This window comes from Podarcis muralis, chromosome 5 (genome assembly GCF_964188315.1).
Source record: "Podarcis muralis chromosome 5, rPodMur119.hap1.1, whole genome shotgun sequence".
Lineage (NCBI taxonomy): Eukaryota > Metazoa > Chordata > Lepidosauria > Squamata > Lacertidae > Podarcis > Podarcis muralis.
Window position 1 is genome coordinate 17,040,050 of NC_135659.1, and position 17,717 is coordinate 17,057,766.

Genomic DNA, 17,717 nt, shown 5'->3' on the forward strand with positions numbered 1-17,717 from the left:
GTCTCATGAATTTCATTCACTCTTCCATTCATGTTGCAATCCGAACCATGGAGATTCAGAATTAAGTCCTACTGAATTCAACAGGGCTTACTTCCAGGAATGCTTTCATTAAACATGTTTGCGTCAGCTGAAATGAGTGATCTCAGATCAATTAGCTCTGTGCTTGATTGGCAGCCCAATTCTTTTTCATTGCATGGATACCTGGTTACAAGTGCAGGGGTAAAGAAAAGGTCTATATTTGTGTTAAGCTCCAGTTCCTGTGGCAAGTTGCTGAAATGAACAGTGGGCATGAAATTTATAGAAAAAATTAGGTTAATGCACACAAACACTCTTTAGGACAGAGCTAGCATACCAGATGCTGGGGATTTCCCAGCATGCTATTCATGAATGTTCAGGCCATTCTTTGGGGCTAAACCAACACAGATGACACAGCACTATCTAAGACACTCCTCTCCAGCTCTGGTGGCAAGCTGTTTTCTTTTTTCCTGCTCCCTATTCATGTGGAATATGTTAGAACACAAACACTACAGTTCCTAATGTGGCAGTAAAGGTAAAGGGACCCCTGACCATTAGGTCCAGTCGTGACTGACTCTGGCGTTGTGGCGCTCATCTCGCTTTATTGGCCCAGGGAGCCGGCGTACAGCTTCCGGGTCATGTGGCCAGCATGACCAAGCTGCTTCTGGCAAACCAGAGCAGCACACGGAAACGCCGTTTACCTTCCTGCCGGAGCGGTACCTATTTATCTACTTGCACTTTGATGTGCTTTCGAACTTCTAGGTTGGCAGGAGCAGGGACCGAGCAACGGGAGCTCACCCCATTGCAGAGATTCGTACCGCCGACCTTCTGATCGGCAAGTCCTAGGCTCTGTGATTTAACCCACAGCACCACCTGTGTTCCTTAATGTGGCAGTAGCTCTCTTCAAATATTACTGAAATGTTTGAGACATGGGGATGTGCATGACGGCACAACCCTCTCCACCTCCAATATTGCAACATTCAGCAGCAAAATCTGAAAGGATCTTATAATTATGTAAAGCTGAACACACCTACAAGCTTCTCCATAACTGAATTTTTCATTGCAGGGAGGTTTGCAAACATGTTCAAGTGAACATGCTTACAAGACCACTTCAGACATTGCACTGGGGGTGGTCTGGTGCCCAGGGGCAGCTCAATATGTTTTGCTGCTGTAGGTAACATGCCCCCACACTGCACCCCTGCAGAGCCAGGACAACAATTGCCCTGCCCTGGTGTCATGAATGAGCCAGCCCAGCCAGCTTCCAGTGAAGGAAGTAGGCAATTGGGCTCCATGATCACTGCAGATGGTGACAGCAGTCATGAAATTAAAAGATCTCTGCTTCTTGGGAGAAAAACAATGACAAACCTACACAGCATCTTAAAAAGCAGAGACATCACCTTGCCGACAAAGGTCCGTATAGTTAAAGCTATGGTTTTCCCAGTAGTGATGTATGGAAGTGAGAGCTGGACCATAAAGAAGGCTGATTGCCAAAGTATTGATGCTTTTGAATTATGGTGCTGGAGGAGACTCTTGAGAGTCCTATGGACTGCAAGAAGATCAAACCTACCCATTCTTAAGGAAATCAGCCCTGAGTGCTCACTGGAAGGACATATCCTGAAGCTGAGGTTCCAATACTTTGGCCACCTCATGAGAGGAGAAGACTCCCTGGAAAAGACCCTGTTGTTGGGAAAAACTGGGGGCATAAGAAGAAGAGGACAACAGAGGACGAGATGGTTGGACAGTGTTCTCGAAGCTATGAACATGAGTTTGACCAAACTGCGGGAGGCAGTGGAAGACAGGAGTGCCTGGCGTGCTCTGGTCCATGGGGTCACAAAGAGCTGGACATGACTAAACGACTAAACAACAACAACAAGAAAAGGGGAGATTAGCCGAGGGCCAACTTCCCCGCCATTAGGAATGCCAAGGGAACTATCTTAAGTGAGCAGAATCTCCGCCAGACCTCTCAGGGGGAGGAAAAAGGTGAAGAAGAGAAGATTGACAGTCCGTCTTCTCAGGAAGAAATTGGAGGGGATCCAATGAGCCTACGGAGTCGTTGCTGGGGGAGGGTGTTTGACAGGAGACAGAAGCAGAGATGTAAAGGTCATACGTTCCGTTTAGATTGGTAGAAGGGGAGTGAATCTTCAGAAGAGTCATCACAATTCACGATTGCGGGAGTTGAGTTAATGCCGCCCAGAGTTATTTGTGTACTTGAGCAATAAATCATTCTTTCTAACTAACTACGCTCCCTGTGTTGTCGAGCTGGAGGATGGGTTCCTGGCACCCTGTTGTCATGCTTGTATTGCTGCCAGTCCTGTCATCCCAACTTCACCTGCTGCGCCCGTGGTGCTGCCATGACACTGCAGTGGTGAGGGCAACAGAGCAGTGGTAGCAACACAGTTGAAGCCCAGGTGGGTGTGACAATGGCACAACGGCAGGGTCAGGGGGTTGCATCTGCCACCTGAGGCAAATGGCTTCACCCCTACTGGTGCCACTCGTCCAACATGCTTACATTTTAATAATACCCGAGAGGCCTATTATAAATGTGTCAGTAGTCATATTGAGTCTTGTAGGAACATGACCTTGGTGGTGGACCTTGGGTGTCAGACATGACCTTGGTAGGTTCATGTCAGGGACTGGCTGGATGTGGAGTGGTGGGAGTCGCCAGCCCAAGAGCCCCCCCTCCCCCAGGGAGGGCTTGGACTGGCTGGATGAAGAAGACTATATATATATATATATATATATATATATATATATATATATATTGGTTTTGGTGTCCTCGGGTGTCTTCCCGTGTAAAAGATGGGGTGTCTAGGCGACGTTTCGACGAGGTCTCACTCGTCATCTTAAGGAACAAAAGAAGAAAAGGCACACTAGCCTGGGAACTTCCTCTCTGCCCAGAACATTGGAGGCTATACAACACACCTCCTCAACAGTATTTATAGGAACTCAAACACTGAGATCCTGCTCTGTTCCAGTAACAAGAAGCCGAAAGCACCAGCCTGAAGATGACGAGTGAGACCTCGTCGAAACGTCGCCTAGACACCCCATCTTTTACACGGGAAGACACCCGAGGACACCAAAACCTGCATTCCTGTACCCGTGAAAATCTACGAAAGCAAATATATATATATATATATATATATATATATATATATATATATATATATATATATATCAATGCAAAATTATAACAAAAATTACAAACATTGAATCCAAAATAATACTATACAAACAAGAAAGAAGAACAGAACACAAAAAAGAAAACAAAAAAGGAGAAAAAGCACACATCTACAAATAAAACCATATCACCATTCTAATCTCGTCATTACATACATATACACATATTGACTTCCTTCCTTTGTTCTAAGACCTCAAAATTTTTACTCTTACTAATTGTTGTGTTTAATGTAGATTACTTCCATCTTTGTACTTTTTAACACCATTTTTCTTTTTCTTTAACCCTGTAAATCATCATGCATTACATACCGATATGCTTACTCCAGAACAATGTTTTTTCGTATACTCTTTAGCACATCCCCATTCTTTTAATAATTTCTGGTCCGATTGTCCCCTTATGAATGCTGTGAGTCTTGCCAGATTTATATATTCACAAAATTTAATTTGCCATTTAATTTGGATGAAGAAGACTTGTGGGAATCTGTCTCTCAAGAGCCCCCCCCCCCCAGGGAGGGCTCTGAAGACAACACCTTAGAGCCTGGTGGTGGGACACTGAGGAGCAGTCAGCAGAAGGGATGAGCTGGGAGCCAATAGAAGCCAGAGACTTGAGACATAAAGGGAGGTCAGGAGACTCTCTTCCCTCTCTGACTTCCCGCTCAAGGAGGGCCCAGTATGTTGTTGAGCAACATGCCAGACAGGCCAAGAGGAAGAGCTCACCCCTTCAGTGGCCTTCATCTGCTTGGTAGGGATCCAGAGTGAGAGAGCAGAGGGCAGTGACCTGCCTAGAGGTTAGTTTCAGCAATGCCTTCATTGTTAAGATGAACCAGGGACACTGATGTTGTTTTTTCTGCTAAGAAAAAGCTATTTGCCTTCCATGCCTTCCGTGTGTGTGTGTGTGTGTGTGTGTGTGTGTGTGTGTGTGTGCCCTGCAGATGATCTGGTTCCTTGACAGCTCCTTGACAATCCATATCTACTACAGCATTTTGCTTCCAGCATCACAAGTTATCACTTCTTATATCACTACAAGATGGGCGATAGCCACCAACTTAGCTTTTAAAGGGGATTAGACAAATTTGCGGATGGTAAAGCTATCAGTTGTCACTAGACATGATGGCTATATATTAGTTCCAAGATCAGAGGCACCAGGCCTTTGAATACCACTTGCTGAGGAATCACAAGTGGTCAGGGTGCTTTTGTACCAATGTCCTGATTGTGGATTTCCCATAGGCCACTGTGGAAAATGGGATGCTGAGCTAGATAGGCCTTGGGTTGGATCCAGTAGGCATCTTCTTATGGTTTTATAGTCAGTATTGGTCTGGTTTCAGGGGGTGGGAGAAGCTGGCATGGGAAGGAGCTCCTACTGTTTGTGTCAGAGTTCCCAACATAACCTTTATGAATCAGGAAGACGCCATTCTACAGCAGCTTCTCTGCCACAACAGTAATGTCAGAAGAGGCCCTCACACCTTCAACATTCTCCACAAGCTTTCTGGAGAATGAGTTTTCCATGCGTTCTGATGTGTGACAGAATCAATTTGAAATGAGGGCATTCTGCATTCAACGGACGGATCTTCCTTTCAGGAGAGTGATGATGGCCCCTGACTATATTACCTTTTCGCCCACAGAAACAAATCTCTATAGGAAAGCAGCCCATTTTGACGCTAGCCAAAAGCAATTTACGGATTGCTGAAAAATTGGTGGGAAAAGCAGATGGGACTGTTTCTGCTATTTATTCCCTAACTGAGGAAGCTCTGGTGAAAGCTGAACAGGTTTCCCTTCAAGCACATTTATAATCTTGATTCTCACAGTGGCCCCATAAATGGAATGCAATGCATAGTCAGCCACAGGAGAAGTTAGCTGTTTCCCAGGGCAGCCTCAAAGTACATTAACACTCCTCTTTGCAATGCGTAGACCGAGTAAAGTTTGCTTTCCCAGTAAGCCTGTAGCAGTTATATTATTCCTTCCTCTCTCAATTACATTTGTCGAGTTCACATGACAAACTGCATTGCCCTTCCAAGCACTGTTAATCACTATTATCTGTTACTCGCCATTATCTGACATTCTCAGCTTCGTGCCTATGCAGTTTTCCTACAGCTTTCCATTTCAGTCAATGAAATTTCGATAGAATGGAGGGAATAAGAAAAAAGTCTTTTCAGCAAACATTAGGACAATCAGCTATATTATGGTTAGACTGGATAATTTGCAATGTTCTGGTTTTGATCGATGAACCTACAATGACTCCTTCTCTGCGCTTACGCTACAGCATCACAGAACCCACCCAATTTGGATCTCAGGATCCTACCTAATTCAGACCAAGGGAAGGCAACGTCTGAGGAAAAATCCTGCACCCCTACAGGAATCCCCAGTACAACTGAGGCCCTGAAGAAACCCAGAATAGTCCAGAGGTGGCCCTGAAGTATCCAGTCTGGGTGAGGTTGCACATTCTCCGAAAGAACAGTTCTGGAGTATGGGATGTGTTGAAGGAAGGGTAGCAAAATCACAGCTAAGAAGCTCAAATCATATATATGACTGACACCCTTCTTTGGAAATTAAACCAACGTCCAAACTTTAACATTCAAAAACCTTACTTGCAGAAACTTATAGTTACGGATGAATTAAAACATCAGCTGTAATAGGAGTCTCCAAAGTCTGGCCCCCAACAATGGTAACTTAAAGCAGAAAAGAAATATATATCAAACACATACACACACAAACACCATGGGGAAAGGGGAGAACGGAGCAAATTAGAGGAATCAGAAATGAGCGAAACAAGCCAAAAGGCAGGGCAGGTGCAACAGACCCCTAGTGTCCTGATTTTCCAGGGATGTCCCTAATTTACAGAAACTGTCCCAGTTTCTGATTTGATCCCAGAATGTCCTGCTTTTCCTTAGGAAGTTCCTATTTTCATCAGAGAAATGTTGGAGGGTACGGGGCGAGTGAAAATAATACATATACAAGGAAAACTAGCCAAGAGTTGAAGAGGGAGTTAGAACATTGCTGGAGGGGAAAACGGTGAAGTCTCGTGCTATGCCAAACTTTTCACACACGACTTTTCTGGCCATTCAAGCAGGCGTAGTGCATTGAAACCGCATGTGAAGAGAATGAAAAAAATATTGGTGTTGTGCTTACCTTATTAAAAGGTGGCAATGGGACATTTTCCCTTCAAAACTCTTTTTTAAAAATCCTCACACTCATTCGCTGTGAAGCTCTTCACACAAGGTCTTGCACCTTGGCAACATTTTCTTAGAATCCCCATGTGACCAACTTGAAAGGGAAAAAATAACCCACTATATAGTGTTTAATCAATGTGTATAGGTTTTCCCTAGCTGCACACAAGCTTCCTGCTGTACAAATTGCCCCAAAGAGCTTCTGTGCATGTGGTCAAGTGTGCATGTAAACACATCCATGAACTGATTCTCCCTTTGGTTGCAGCTCTCCATTATTCTGGAGGGTCCTGCAATTTTCAGAGGCAGCTTTTTGTGGGGTTTAAGAAACAGCAGTGATATAGACCCTAGAATGCAGAATGCAATGTGTGGCCCTTTCAGGCATAGTTAACAGTACTGAAACCAGAAGCAATGGGAATCATTCTTGTTGCATTTTGCAATGGATATATTTCTGTTTCATTGAACAATATAAAAACAAAGGGGAGTAAAATATGCTGACTCGGGCTTTATATATTATTGCTTTGATTTTCCCCTCCCCTGCCAAAATAAATAAATAGATGATTGGCATTGACAGCTGGCTTTTAAACCCCGGCTAATAGCAATTGCCTCCTCTGATCCGTTGAGCTCACCAAACACCCCCAATGCATATTTCATCATCACAGTTAATGTGCAACAGACCTCACAATGCGTTGGCCTACGGCAACACAAACTAATGCAAAATTGACCTGCAACACAGTGCCCTCTGGTGCACAGAGAAGCAGCACAGGAAAATAAATATTCATAACACAAAACAAACTTCAGACCTTCTCCCCAAACCTGTATTTAAGAACCAGCAGCAATTTGCATGGAGCCACAAACAGGATGAAAAGGCAAGAGTTTGCCCCTTATTATGGACCCAATAGCTGAAAAAGCTGGAATGACAGCAAAACAATCTGAAGCAAATAAAGGACCACCTGTTCAAATGATTTCATGGCCATAAATTGGTCAAGTGACAGAAATTGCCAATCTGTTTCTTCCACGCTCTATAGTTGCAGCTCCTTATTTCGACTGGCAAAGAGGAGTCCGCCAGGGTCAATAATTAAAGACACAGAGATAGGCATCCCTCCTACTTGTCATAGTTTTCTCTTTTTAAAGCCAAGATCCTTTCATAGCATTTATTATTGCTAATGTATATAACACTTTTAATGTATAAAGCATGGTTCATTATTTATATTATTTATTCTCATCAAAACAACACACAGGATGCATCATTAATATTCTCATTTTCTGACGAGACTATGTAATTAAGGCAAACACATTAATTCTTGCTGAAGGGCTTTTTCTTTTTTCTTTCAGGGCTTCTGCACTTTTATCAGGTGAGTGCATGGCAGACAGATATTAATCAGGTGATGCTTATCTGAAAGCCATTCATGTTTGCGTTTGTTATGCAAGTATTAGCCATAGAATCTTGGGACTGAGGGTGGGGAAATTTAACCTCATTCTCCACCACAGTCCTGACAAAAACTGCCTCTATTTATGGTACATTTCAAGGGAAGCCTCCATTGCACCCACATTGCCATGGGCTGCAATAGAAGACCTTTGGGGTCCCTTCCAACTTTACATTTCCATGATTCTGGGAATGCTGTCCATGTAAACACGCGTACTCTACCTCTGCACTGTGCTTCATTAATCTCCTGCAATTCGGGAAGAAAATGCAAGCTGAGCTAAAACCAGGAGTTAAAATTAGCTTTTCAACAAGGCTGAAAGATTTCGTCAACAGGTGGTCACCTTCAGATCTCGCTTTAATCAATCACCTCCTTTCACTTTCAATAGGCAGCACAGCTATTCCCAACATGAAAAGGAACCTTGGTGTATATTTTTGGAATGAAACCAGACCTACCCATTGGTTCTCCCCATCCGTGATTTATTTTTTCCCCTTAAAGTGCCCTTGTGTCGTTTCTAAACAGTTCCCGGAAGAGCACCCTCTGAAATTACCATCCCTTTTGTTTCATACCTGTAAATCTTGTATCTTGTGCTAAATCCCTGTCGGCTTCTGTCCACGAAATCTGTGTATTCCGGAGAGCGGTGGAAGGGTCCCTTATCTGAAAGGAGCCAGTCGAAGGGGCTTGTGGCATGCTGATCCGAAGCAGCAGCGACCATTAAAACCCAGCAATGAAGACTCAGGGCTATCCACTCCCATAGAGCCATCAGAGAGAACAATTCAGCACCAGCACTGCATCGCCATATCATGCTTCCGCTGGGGACTTAGAGTCTTCATTCTCTTAGCTGTCCCTTAACACCTAGACAAAGACACACAGGAAATTAGTTTAGCACACACTGGTCATTCTAGCACAGCCGGCAGAAATTATTGCAGTGGTACCTTGGTTCTCAAACTCAATCTGTTCCAGAAGTCCATTCCAAAACCAAAACATTCCAAAGCCAAGGTGTGCTTTCCCATAGAAAGTAATGCAAAATGGATTAATCCGCCCCAGACTTTTAAAAACAACCCCTAAAACAGCAATTTAACATGTATTTTACTATCTTACGAGACCATTGATCCATTAAATGAAAGCAATAAAAAAAATGTACGGCTGTCACACAATCAATAGCTGAACTGGGTTCCACACAGTCACAAAAACAAAACAAAAAAGCCACAAAAACAGACAGACTTCAGTGTAACACTCAAAATGGAAGTGTCTCACTCAAAATGCAGCATGTTTGAAAAGTTTGCAAACCAGAACACTTACTTCCGGGTTTGCAGTGTTTGGGTTCCAAGTTGTTTGAGTACCAGGGAGTTTGAGAACCAAGGTGCCACTGTGTTATTATTATCTCCAAGTTAAAGAAACAGCTGGCAAAGGGCAGTGGGGAAAAGAGGAAAGGGTGATTCTCTTCTTTTTCCTATCTTTAACCATCCATCAACCATGAGCATTGAGCGTGCTTATACAGTACTTGCATCCACATATGTGGCTGAATGACTGAGTCTTCAAGAATGTGCAGAGAGTGTGTGCACGCTATTACCTTAAGTGTCTAAGACTGTTCAATTTGAAGCAGATTATTTACCAGTGTGGTATAGTGGTTAAAGTGTCAGAGTAGGACCTGGGAGAGCAGGGTTCAATTACCTGATCAGTTATGAAACTCCCTGATCTTGGGCCAGTTGCAACAGGGATGTTGTGGGGGGATCACATGAGGAAGGGGATAACCATGGATGGCTCCTTGGAGAAAAATGGTGTGGTATAATAACAACAAATCAGGATGCAAGCAGAAGCTGTGTTTGTTTAAACTATTCAGGCAGATGAAGGCTGCCATTCCCAGAATCCTGCCCAACCTAATCTTCAATATTTGTACCATGTTTGCAATGGAGCAGGTGAGAAGCAGTATGTTGGCAATATATTTGTAATGTGAATTAAAAAACCAATTTTTGCAGCATGCCGATATGAAATGGCTTGGAATGTGTTGAGGAGCTATAAAACATCAATAATGTTGGTAGGAAGACCTTTTAAGTGATACCATTAAAAATAAAACCTGATCTTTTTTTAAAAAAAGGCTTGGATAATTAGAATGGGAATATAATTTTAGAAGGATTAAGTTTTCAGATTAGGAATGGGCTCCACCGCCATGAAGCTAACATGAATACATTAGCAGAGGATGTAATGTTGCTTGAGATTTCTTATCAGCTCTTCTAAGGAGCCATTAAACTGTAACTGAAGGCCAAATGTTTTACGTCCTTTGGGAGCGTGTAGCTTATACACATGGTGAGAGTGAACTTCATGTTCACGTACACTTAATTGTTACATATATGAACTATTCAATGTGAACAAGGACCTATATGCCTCTAAACACTTACACCAGGCTTCCTCAAACTTGGCCCTTCAGATGTTTTGAGACTACAGTTACCATCATCATTGACCACTAGTCCTGATAGCTAGGGATCATGGGAGTTGAGGAAGCCTGGTTTACACAAACACAGGATTCATCCATCACCCCTTCATGCTGTTGGGTTTTTTTTCTGTGTGGCAGATGCTCACACAAGGACTCCATTAGGACCTGGCCTAGATGCTGCTGCAACCGCCATGGAAAATGTAGTTCCATTGGTTCCTGACTAGGTTTTGGGAACTACATTTCCCATGGTACTTGATGTTCTGGAGGCTGGCTTCAGAAAAGTATCAAAGCTTCAACAGAGTCCCCCTGTGAACCCTTCCTATTATGACCACTGCTGAGAGCTGAGGGAGCTGTGGGGTGGAGAAAAGCAGTAGTCATGGTAACATTGCAGGCCATTACAGTGGTACCTCAGGTTACAGACGCTTCAGGTTACAGACTCCGCTAACCCAGAAATAGTACCTTGGTTTAAGAACTTTGCTTCAGGATGAGAGCAGAAATTATGCGGCGGCAGCAGCGGAAGGCCCCATTAGCTAAAGTGGTACCTCAGATTAAGAACAGTTTCAGGTTAACAACGGACCTCCAGAACAAATTAAGTTATTAACCCAAGGTACCACTGTATAAGCCAGACCCAAACTCAGGAGGAATATATTATTGATGATGATAATAATGAAGAAGAAGATGAAGATGATGTGGTATGTATGTATGTTTCTTCAGCCACTCTGGGTGGCTCCCAAAAGAATATTAAAAACAAAATAAAACATCAAACATTAAAAACTTCCTAAACAGGGCTGCCTTCAGATGTCTTCTAAAAGTTAGATACTGGTAGTTTTTTATTTCCTTGACATCTGATGGGAGGGCGTGTATGGGTGGGGATGGTGGAGAATTCAAAACATATGAAGATATTTTCTGACACACATTTTGTTATGCTATTCCTTCCATGTCCAGCCTTTAATAAGCTTTTTGGATTTGATATCCCGCTTTATCACTACCCGAAGGAGTCTCAAAGCGGCTAACATTCTCCTTTCCCTTCCTCCCCCACAACAAACACTCTGTGAGGTGAGTGGGGCTGAGAGACTTCAAAGAAGTGTGACTGGCCCAAGGTCACCCAGAAGCTGCATGTGGAGGAGCGGAGACACGAACCCGGTTCACCAGATTACAAGTATAACGCTCTTAACCACTACACCACACTGGCTCCCTTTTAAGCTTTTAAGAGGCAGCCCATTTTTTTTTAAGTGCAATAGAAATAAATGCTAAAAGAGCTTGGACTGAAACAACAAATGGCATGATTGCTTGATATAATGATTTGGCGAATCCTCCTCATTTGTCAAAAAACTCTACACAGCTACCTAGTAAAACATGGAATGCATGCTATTCAGCCGGTTTCATACATGTCCCAAAGCTAACCAGTATATTGGGGCAAACTTGTCAGGGCTGTCAAGACAATATATTGCAACATGCCAGATAGGATATTCTGACCCAAAACAAGGAACGGTAATAGATACAGTGTTTGTCTCTGACATGCATTTGAAATAGCAAAACCAAAAGAGATACAAATAACCAATATGTTGTAATGTAAATAAGCATGGGGAGATTTGCAAAGGTTAAGAAAGAATAGGCATTCTGCACTGGTGGAATGCTATCTAGAATCACCAATGACTGATTTAACAGAGGCAGACATTCCTAGCAAGATTTTTGCCCAAATGTAAAATGGTACTGTGCTTCATACATCACCACCGTATCTAATCCATATCCAATGTGCGCTTGGGATATAAGCAAAGTGCATGCTCCCTATGCATGTTTACTCAGGTGTAAGTCCTTCTTAAGTTCAATGGAACTTGCCTTTTGGTAAGTGAATCGAACCAGCTTACGGAAATAGTTGTAATTTACCAGAAAATTAAATTTAAAATATGGTTTACAAAAACAGGAAATAGTGGTGGAACAGTGATGTAGTATTTGCCTAGAATTCAGTTTAAGACTGCAGTGTTGGGCATTCTTACACTGGAATAAATTGCACTGAATTCAATGAGATTTACCACTGAGTAGACATGCTTCGGGTTGCACGTTGCATATTTAAACAAAGTATGTTGGCGTGTGGAGAATAAAGACTCTATGTATGGCAGTCAAGGTGCTAACATAATACCTTCTGGAAAGGCAATTGTGAGATTTAGGAAATTTCAGGTTATAGATCAGAAACTTTTCATCAGAACCATTTGATTCTATTTTCTGGAGCAAGGACAGCTAGGTTTTGGCTCACTGGATTTTGTGGGACTACAATTCCCATCACCCGTGATCACTAGATGTAAGGCTGATAGCAGCTGGTGTTCAGCTACATCTGGAACACAATAGGCTACCAACTCTGGTATAGAGGCATGGTAGAAGCCTGTTTGATATTTTCCACCATCATTTCAGATCGTTTTATACTATTTTTAATGGTTGATTCTGTAAGGTGAAGTGACCTTTTCCAGGTGGTGGTATGTTGGAGCCAGATGAAGGCAAGAACTGGTGCCTTCAAGCTGAAGCAATGCTTTAAAATATTGGCCTTAAAACAGGGGTCTCCACCTCAGGCGGCAAAGCATTCTGGACTGGCACTGTCTTTTCTTCACTACCTTTGTTTTTCTCTTCATCTTCCCTTTCAGCTTCTTACACTTCATAATCTAACTCCTTAATATCCTCTTCTTTCTCGACACTTTCCTCTCTACAGGCCACACCGTGAGTATCAATTGCCTAATTAAATCTAAGATTACCATCTGTGTTTCCTACCTGCCCCTTAACCTTCTTTACTGCTTGAATTAGATTCTACTTGAGTCACCTTTTCTGTCCATGCATTCACGTTTTAAAACACAGCTTTCCATTTGGGCCTCTTTTTTTGCAAACCCTTCATCTCTTTTTCCTTCGATCCTCCATGTAACCTCTTCAAATCTCATCCTCTGCAGTTTTACTTCCCGTTTGATTCTCAATTCTAGGAGGACCAGTATGGTAGTCTGCCTCCTACAAGTTACCTATGTAGCCAAAAAGAAGCTCCAGATGTGTCTTGGCTTGGTCTAAATCAGGGGTAGGCAACCTAAGGCCCATGGGCCACAAGCGGCCCCTGGGGGTCATTTAACTGGCCCACAAGCGGCCCCTGAACTGAGCCGCCCACTCGGCAAGTCCCTGTGTGCTGTGCTAAACTGGCACAGCGCAGCACGGGGACTCCCTTCTGCAGTGCCAAAAATCCCATCTGCGCACAATCCGGCCCATGGAGCCCTTCTGATACCCTGGCTCCCCAAAGTCAGCAATGATAGAAAGGCAGCTATAAGAATGGCCGTTCCCCACATTAAATAGGGGGCGCCCTTTGCGTGGTCACGCGCAGCCCCCTGGACCCTATGCGGCACTATTAGCACAGGCTTGGCTTCGCCTTCCCCAGGTGGGATACCTGGAGGTCTCCGCCTACCTCAGCCAGTTGCCCAATCCTGCTTGGGGAGGCGTTGCCAAGGTGATCAGGCCAGGTAGGGGGAGGGACTACCCTGCCCACACAATAGGGGGAGGATCTTACCTACAAAGTGTCAGTTGGCTCCAGAGCTTCTCCCACCCTACCCACCCTCAGTTAAGACTTCTTTTGCAGGTTAACCTTTTCTCCACAGGTACGCAGGCGCTGCTATGTCAGGGTCACTGTTGGAGGGCCGGAAAGGAATTCTCCTGCATTGGCAGGTTGGCCTTTCCCATAGCAAAATGTCACAACTTTGGCGGTATCAGGCCTTGGGTGGAAACCTTCAGTCTAGCTTCCCTAAATTGGGGGTGGGCATGTAGCGGTGACTCATGCCCCCCTTCTCTTTGCACCAGCAATACCAGGCTTCCCCCTTAAAGGGGTTGTTTGAGGGGAGGCTTTGGCCGTACACCAAAGGGTTGACATTGCTCTCCCCTGCTACGGCGGCGTAATGAGCGCAGGCTCTCTCTACTTGAACATATGTTCTCCAGAGCCAGCCCACCCACCCCACACTCTGGATAACCCTGATGTTACCCAGATCCCCGGCAGGGGACTGGGAGGCATAAACGCCCAATGCCTGAGCTAAGGTCTACCCACATCTGAAACATAATAAAGTTGTGGCCAATTTTAATCCCGCTCACTGGAAGGACAGATCGTGAAGCTGAGGCTCCAATACTTTGGTTACCTCATGAGAAGAGACGACTCCCTGGAAAAGACCCTGATGTTGGGAAAGATGGAGGGCACAAGGAGAAGGGGACGACAGAGGATGAGATGGTTGGATGGTGTTCCTGAAGCTACCAGCATGAGTTTGATCAAACTGCGGGAGGCAGTGGAGGACAGAAGTGCCTGGCGTGCTCTGGTCCATGGGGTCACGAAGAGTCGGACACGACTAAACGACTAAACAACAACAACAATTTTAATCCCATAGCACATTGTCTTGAGTCGTTATTCCACACGGGGGCCACCCAGGGTTTGGGGGACTCCGCCTGTCCACGCAATAAACTCAAGTTAAGAATGCAACAAGCCATTGTAATGTAGTGGCATTGAGAAACACAAATTTTCCTTGGTATAATAAAAAAATGCAGTGGTTAACTTGAAACTGGAGCAGCATGGCATTTATTTAATGAAGTCTTGCCGTGTGATAGCCTTTTCTCTAGTGAATCTATTGATGAAGAAAAACTTCCCACTAATTCACACCTAAATAGGGCACTACCAATTATAATCATTTGTACCAGGCTCCTGCTGGGAACTTGAACTTGACAATGAATGCCACTTTTATCCACGCACATTTCAGACACAAAAATATTCAAGATATAGTAGCTTTATGTCTCCTGACTATTGCTCCATTCTAGACAAGACAAAACAAAAACCCACTAGAGTTCAATAAATAGGATTATTGCACTTCCTCTGGACAGGATATTCATAATATTAAAAAATCATGGGGATAAAATATAAGTGGATTGACTGCAGGAAACTGATTGACCCAGGCAGGGCTCCATAATACATAATGAACAAGACTCATCATAAAATCTGAATACATTTGTGGTGTTCTGGAAATGCAGCAGGAGGAACAGTTAAGCTTTTTTTGCTGCCTAAGGAACAAAGAATAACTATTAATAATTTTGCTCAGGCCTTCCAGCTTCAGCGGTTCTCAGAGTTTCTATCTTCAGGGAACATTTTCTTCTGCTGAGCCACCTCCAGCACATTTTCATGCCAGTGCTGGTTGTAGCTGTTGGATCTCACCATTGCTTTGTGTAAAGGAAGAACATAGCCTAGAACACAACTAATGGCCCCCTGTGACTGCACACTGTAAAATAAGATTTAAATAACAACAACAACAACAACAACAACAGTTCGAAAGCACACCAGTGCAAGTAGATAAACAGGTACCACTGCGGCAGGAAGGTAAACGGCATTTCTGTGCGCTCTGGTTTCCGTCATGGTGTTCCATTGCACCAGAAGCAGTTTAGTCATGCTGTCCGCATGACCCGGAAAGCTGTCTGTGGACAAATGCTGGCTCCCTCGGCCTGAAAGCAAGAAGAACACTGCAATCCCATAGTCACCTTTGACTGGACTTAACTGTCCAGGGGTCCTTTACCTTTTTACCTAGTATTTATTACCTGCCCTTCACTCTTGTCAGCCATTACTAATCTTCTCTCTGAGGAACCCCTGATAAGCTTTTGAATCTAAGAAAACATAGGATTCCCTGGAACACAGTTAGGGTTGCCATATTTCATAAAGTAAAAACCAGGACACCCCCAAAATTATACTACACACACACACACACACACACACACACACACACATCCCCAAAAACACACTTTTTAAATTTATGGGAAAAAATCTGACCATATGGCAGCCCTAATATATGCTTAATTCCTTTGAATTGCACTGATTTTTCTTTATCGTGCAACAAAACATTCTGGAAAGTTTGACTCTGGTATCCCTAAGGAAGTGTCTCAAATGCAGCACCATAGCAGTCAGCTGAGGCAAAAATAAACACCTTAAATGTGTTTTTAAAAAATTCATTGTGGCAAAGCATTTGCTGCTCTTCTTGGCCTGCTTTGCCTTTCATTCATTTGTGCTCTGATGAGGAATGTTATGCATAACTGTCAACCGTCCCTTATTTGGCGGGACACTCCCTTATCCCAGCGCCGTTTCCCACTGCTGTCCCTTATTGATGATGTCCCTTAAATTTCCCGGGTTTCAAAGGAAGCAGCTCCTCTCCCTCCCTCCAACTGTGTTGCTTGGCTGCATTGCTCACCCAATAAGGAGTCTAAGAACAACTGGGGGGTGGAGCTTGCATGCCTTGTGCTGATCAAATCGGCCGTGTTGCCTGGGGACTCGCCTTTGCTCAGCGCTTCCCAGCAGAGAGGTGACAGTGGTTTTCCTTGCTGCATCCCCTTTGCTGGGTTGCTGTTCCGTGGGAACCACCACTTGAGGCTTCGTTTGGCTGGTGGTTGACTAAAATCCCTTATTTTGGCTGCTGATCCCTTATTTTCAAGGCTGCTGGTCCCTTATTTTCAAATCTGTAAGTTGACAGCTATGATGTTATGTGCATTGCCAACACCTGCCTTCACCTAACCTGGTGCCCTCCAGGTGTTTGGACTGCAACTCCCATCAGTTCCAGCCAGCACAGACAGGGTGGCTGGGGCAGAGGGAAGTTGCAGTGCAAACACCTGGACGGCACCAGACTGATGATGGCTGACGTATGTTTTATTGGACATTTCCCACTGTAAAGGGGGGGGGGGGAGATCATCTATATAAAACCAGTCAGACAACCCCTGCATGTGTCAGATGAAGTAGTAGTAGTAATAATAATAATAATAATTTATTATTTGTACCCCGCCCATCTGGCTGGGTTTCCCCAGCCACTTTGGGCGGCTTCCAACAAAGATTAAAAATACATTAAAATGTCACACATTAAAAACTTCCCTGAACAGGGCTGCCTTCAGATGTCTTCTAAATGTAAGGTAGTTGTTTATCTCTTTGACATCTGATGGGAGGTTGTTCCATAGGAAGGCGGCCACTTCCGAGAAGGCCCTCTGCCTGGTTCCCTGTAGCTTTGCTTCTCGCAGTGAGGGAACTGCCAGAAGGCCCTCGGAGCTGGACCTCAATGTCTGGGCTGAATGGTGGAGGTGGAGATGCTCCTTCAGGTATAGACTCTGAGTAGACCCTACCCCACACCTACAACTATAGATGTGTTGGTCTTTAAGCTGCCGCAGGACTTTTTGGCTTTTCTGACACATTGAAAGTATAAGGACTCCACTGTAGCCAAAATTTGACTGGTGTGGACCTTATAGACCTGGTTCTGGCAACTGCTGGATTCAGGAAAGTGGTTGTTTACAGCCTCTTGAAATTAAGCCTGGAAAATTGCAAAAACTCTCTACATGTGCATTTTGATTATTAGGTTGCCCTTATAACTTGGAAGGTAAGGCTTTCCCTTTTCCCACAAGCCACATAATTAGGATACATCCCAAAGAGGTATTATTTTCCATTGGAGCTACGCTTTTGCTAATAGAAAAATCTAGATGCATTACATA

At 44.0% G+C, this 17,717-nt stretch overlaps 1 protein-coding gene across 2 annotated transcripts in view; it reads right to left on the reverse strand.

The window, feature by feature from the left end:
• The window catches only part of BRINP3 (BMP/retinoic acid inducible neural specific 3), a 258,191-nt gene that overhangs the window by 217,438 nt on the left and 23,036 nt on the right, over positions 1-17,717 (reverse strand). For both annotated transcript variants that reach the window (XM_028732515.2, XM_028732517.2), the window contains exon 2: positions 8,347-8,632. In XM_028732515.2, the coding sequence (XP_028588348.1) occupies positions 8,347-8,582 (236 nt within the window). In that variant the 5' untranslated portion in view covers positions 8,583-8,632. The remainder of the gene's footprint in view (positions 1-8,346; positions 8,633-17,717) is intronic.